Raw genomic sequence first — 4,875 nt, 5'->3', positions numbered from 1 at the left:
TGAACTGTCTGTCAGAAATCATAGCACGTCAGCTGTCTTAACCACGGCTTGTCTACTGCATCATCACTGTGTCCGTCACGTGACTCTGTTGCCCTTTCAGTCTTGAACTGATGGTAAAACTAACAACATTATTAACTGTCTTGATATTTACTTTGAAAGCTGAAGCACACGATTATGGTAAGGGGCGTTACATTTACGATGCGTGCTTGCAGTGTTCGGCCAATCACAATGCACTGGGTCAGCTGGCCAATCAGAGCAGACTGCGCTTGTCAAAGGAAGGGGCTTTGTTGAAAACGACGTGTTTGAGAGAGGCGGGGCATAGAGGACCTACAATAATGTACAGTATTTGAAAAATAATGTGTTTTTTGAACATTAAAGCACGCCAACATATTCTGTTACACCAAATACACAAAATAATGATCTTTAAAATAGCATCATATGACCCCTTTAAATCATTTATTTCATTTCAACAAAACCAGTTATTGTAGATGTTGCCAGATGAAGTACAATTTGTAAGTTGAACCGACTAAAAAATGTTTTTTTCAGTGTACTCTTGCATACTAAATGAGAATTACACCACTGTGTGTCAGCAAAAGTCCACTGGATGGTGCAAAACATGATGTAAATCGTAAACTTTTGCTGAAAAATAAGTGGGCATATCTGTAAGAAAAAGTACACATGGCTCTTTTACAAATATAGGGTTGTATTTATAGGGAAAGTGTGGAACGTTTATCAGTTCATGAGCAGTTGAACTAAATTCTTTATTCATGGTTTCAATGTCTATTGTGGAGATTTGAAAAAATCCACATTAACACATAATGCCTTTCATTGCTGCAGTTTATTGAAGTTTATTGTTGATTTGCATCCATTGTAAATTTAAAGAAGTGACCCAAAAGAAAAAAAGAAGAAAATAATCGATGAGAGTTCACAACAGCCATATATATTCTTACATGATTCACCACACAGTTACACAATTAACAGAGTAAAGGAAACACTCAAGCCATAATTTGATTTAGTTTTTTGTTTCTGAGAAACAATGAAATGTTTCTTCATAGGTCTAAGTCACACGTCTGATCTTCATGCTGATGGATTTCAGACTGAAAGAGAAATTGTTTTTCCAGGATTGCCAAACAGCTCCAATGGCGTGATGGGTGCTGTCATCTCCCCATAAATACACACCATTGGGGTTTGCAGTGTGACAGCCTGCTGAGTACCAAAATGCCCCAAGAAACATTTTAGCACAGTTTTTATCATAGGAATCTTGATCCTTGTCTAAGGTGGTGAACTTCTGTGCATTATGGTAGGACAAAGAGTCACCTGCAGAGAGGAAGAGCACCAGTGAGGACAATAACATCTTATGTACATCATGTATACTGGAGTGATATTATGAAAACATCTGAAAGCACACATTTATTAAAGTGTAAGTTTATCAATTCCTTTTTCATGAGTATAAATGAATGTGTCCTACCTGCTCCTCCATCTTTGAACCCTGAAATTTGTAGTTTATAGCCATCAGTTTCACAGCCCAAAGAGAAGGATGAGTACAGAGCAAAACCTTTCCTTCCTGTGAAGTCCTCCAGATCCACTCTCAGCATGTACTTCCTGTTACGTGTCATCTGGTACATGTTTTCCAGCCCTGAGGAACGTCACCTGCTGGATAGATGGAGTAAATCCCACTGACTGTTTGTCCTGATTTATAAAGGTCAGAACAGTCGACTGGCATGTCTTTATCCTGACTGCATCCTCTCACCAGAACAACAGAGAGAATAGCTGCCAAAAACACCAACATCTACACAAGATAAAAAAGAGATGAACATCACATTGTAATGAAGCTTAAAATGTCTCTGTGAATGTAGTTATTGATGAACTTACTGTCATCTTCTCAATCTCTCCTCAGTAGATCACAGCAGAGATCTGTTTTATCTAGATGAAAATAATAGAGACATTTTCATTATATTTATTTTATGAAAGTTGTATAAATGTCTGAATGTTCAGTAAGTAAATGAAGAATAAAGAAGTAGCTCACCGTTTGTGTTATTCAGTCTTACACACCAACACTGTTTATATCTGTCAGATTCTCAGGCTCCTCCTCTGTTTATGAAGAAATTTACATTATGAAGAACCGCATTTTGCATGCCATTTAAAAAAAAACAAAAAAAAAACAACATTTGTCATGCATAATGCAAGTTAAACATGCAGTGACAGATACGTTTAAAGATTGCTAACACACTATAACTGGTTCAGTTGACCGAACTTTCCAAACCAATTATTCAGTTCTCAATCAGACATGAATGAACCAAACTGATGACACCAGTCAGAATCTCAGGATAATATAAAAAGGTTCACTGCTGATTATGTGCTTTGGAAAATGAATCCTAGTGGTGGGAGACAAAGAGAAAGTGGAGTGGAAGAGGAAGGGAAAAGATAAATGAAGGGGACTTTAGATGAGAGAACTTTCACTGTTCTATGAATACTGCAGCACATGTTGTACATCCACAAACTCATAACGGTTGAATTCAGGGGTGACGTTTACCCTGGGTGTTCGTTGCCATACGCTAGGTGATCACCTCCCTCACTGCCAGAACCTAATGCCACACCCAATGGTAGACGACTGTCTGGTGGAGCTAGAGAAAGTCTTTTGTCAGAAGACTAAAAACTGTCATAATATGGCAGAGGATGATGTATTTATTTTAATTTGTTTTACTGTACAGCAGAGGTGTAAAATCCAGGGGTCAGAAAGTAAAAGTCCTGCCATATGTTTATTCCACCCATGAACTCAGCAGCTGATTTCACCAGAGGAGGAACCAAGTCATTCCTTTCAAATCACAAACGAGTCTCGAGTCATATCCCAAGTCCTCAAAGAGTTAAAGTTAATGAGATAATTAAGTGACTAATTAAATGATGAGTGTGCATTAGTGATGAACACCTGCTGTTATTGAGAATTACAGAGGATCAGATGTTGATGTTTTATTGGTTAAAATTATGGCACCATCATGGAGATCAGTGTTTGCTTTAGTTGGGCTCTTGACCCTTGACTCATCCCTCTTTATAGCAACACGAGGTGTTGTACAGTGAATGTCTATTAACTGGTTTTATGTGATGTGATAATCATCATGAGCTGGCCTGATTACAATCAAAATAACTTTTTTTTTTTTTTCATTTATATGTTTAAGTTTTGTGTTACCAGCCCTGTGAAACTACAGCGTGCAGACAACGCGCGTGGAGACACACAAAATGTGCAGTGCTGGGGGGCGCCCAGGACCAGGGTTGAGAAACACTGCTCTAGACTCTAGAGCAGGGGTGGCGAACGTCGGTCCTGGAGAGCCACAGCCCTGCAGAGTTTTGCTTCAACCCTAATCAAACACACCTGAACAAGCTAATCAAGGCCTGAAGGGTTACTAGGAAGCTACAGGCAGGTGAGTTTTAATTAGGGTTGGAGCTGAACTCTGCAGGGCTGCGGCTCTCCAGGACCGGAGTTCACCACCCCTGCTCTAGAGTCTAGAAGACATGAGCAATTACTTTTTCCATCCAGTTTCACGTGAAACATACTGGGAATTGAAAATACTGTAGCTCTGGTGAAATCCTCCATGAGCACTCATAGAAAAATGGATTAAAGAAGAGAAAAGTCCTGGAGAACAATGTGCTGGACTCTGAGTCACGGCAGTCAGCTGATTTTCCAAGATGATAAACACCAAAATCAAACATCAACTGATACTGAATCGACCAGATTAAATCTTTTGTTTAACTGGAGTTTGTGTGATGAGACTATGTTAGTCCAGGATGTGCTGTAGGAGGAAAACAGCATTTGTGTTTAAACATCTGGTCCGGATGTGCAGCGTGACTGAATATAAATAAACTTTATTTGTACTTTTTTTTTGCCCATCGATCACATAGGATATTTAATATTTACCTCTTTTGGGTCTTAGTTAGGAGACGACAAATATGTGAAGCTTTGTACCGTGCAGTTTTTATTGATCAAACAGTAAGACTATAACAAGCCATCTGTGGATGAGAGGGTGAGGACTGATGGGATGTTGATGTTGTCATCGTGCGCAATCCAGCGCAGAAATTCAAGCCCTGATGTTATTATATAAAGTACATTATATGATTGTTTAGGGATGGAGCTAAACCGTGCAGGACAGTGGACCTCAAGAGGTGGAATTGCCCACCCCTGATAATGAAGACAGGGCTGTTCAGAAACGTAAAAATACAAGAAATGTCTGTGTCTCAATTTTAGGACACTTAGACATGCCATACAAGCAGCATATTTTGAATATTACATAATTGTTTGCATCAAATAAATCGTAGAGTTATTGATGACTTCCCTGATATCAAGCAACCATTGAATCAATGTTAAAAATTGTTGATTTGTCAATGTTAATTGCACTGAATCAACACCGTTTTTGCACCCGCAATTAATGTTGAAAAAATGTTGAAATTTCAACAAATCAATTTTTGTGACCAGCGTTTGCTTTAGCTGGGCTCTTGAATCATTGCATTTTCATGTTAGATTTTAGTTGTCACTTTTAGCAATGCACTTAAATACATTTGTTGACGCAATGAAAACTAAGCTACGTTAAGATCAGATAATTATTTTTGAGGTTGTTCAAATAGTTATTCACAAGTGTGTTGTGTTTTTATTGTGATACTAAAGCAGTGGTACAACTATCACACGTCTACGATCTAACAGAAAATACTACAAAGGAAATCATTAAATTGCTGAATCAATTAGCCATCAATAATCAGCGTGTGAAACTCAACAATGGTGACAATCGACAAAAGAAGATTTTATGCTGAAATGCATGCTGGGTATCAACATAGTACAAAACTCATTCATGACTCCCAGCATGCATTGCAGTTGATCTGTTTATCTGC

General features: G+C 38.4%; 1 protein-coding gene across 1 annotated transcript in view; it reads right to left on the bottom strand.

Moving 5' to 3' along the window:
- Window positions 1–819: 819 nt before the first annotated feature.
- Window positions 820–4,875, bottom strand: part of LOC107685031 (microfibril-associated glycoprotein 4-like) — an 18,640-nt gene continuing 14,584 nt past the window's right edge. The window contains exons 4-5 of the mRNA XM_016481451.1: window positions 1,469–1,636; window positions 820–1,317 (exon numbers count right to left, since the gene is read on the bottom strand). Coding sequence (XP_016336937.1) covers window positions 1,058–1,317; window positions 1,469–1,636 — 428 coding nt within the window. The 3' untranslated portion in view covers window positions 820–1,057. The remainder of the gene's footprint in view (window positions 1,318–1,468; window positions 1,637–4,875) is intronic.

This window comes from Sinocyclocheilus anshuiensis, unplaced genomic scaffold (assembly GCF_001515605.1).
Source record: "Sinocyclocheilus anshuiensis isolate Anshui unplaced genomic scaffold, SAMN03320099.WGS_v1.1 scaffold565, whole genome shotgun sequence".
In the NCBI taxonomy this organism is placed as follows: domain Eukaryota; kingdom Metazoa; phylum Chordata; class Actinopteri; order Cypriniformes; family Cyprinidae; genus Sinocyclocheilus; species Sinocyclocheilus anshuiensis.
This window is presented reverse-complemented; position numbering and strand designations above follow the sequence as displayed.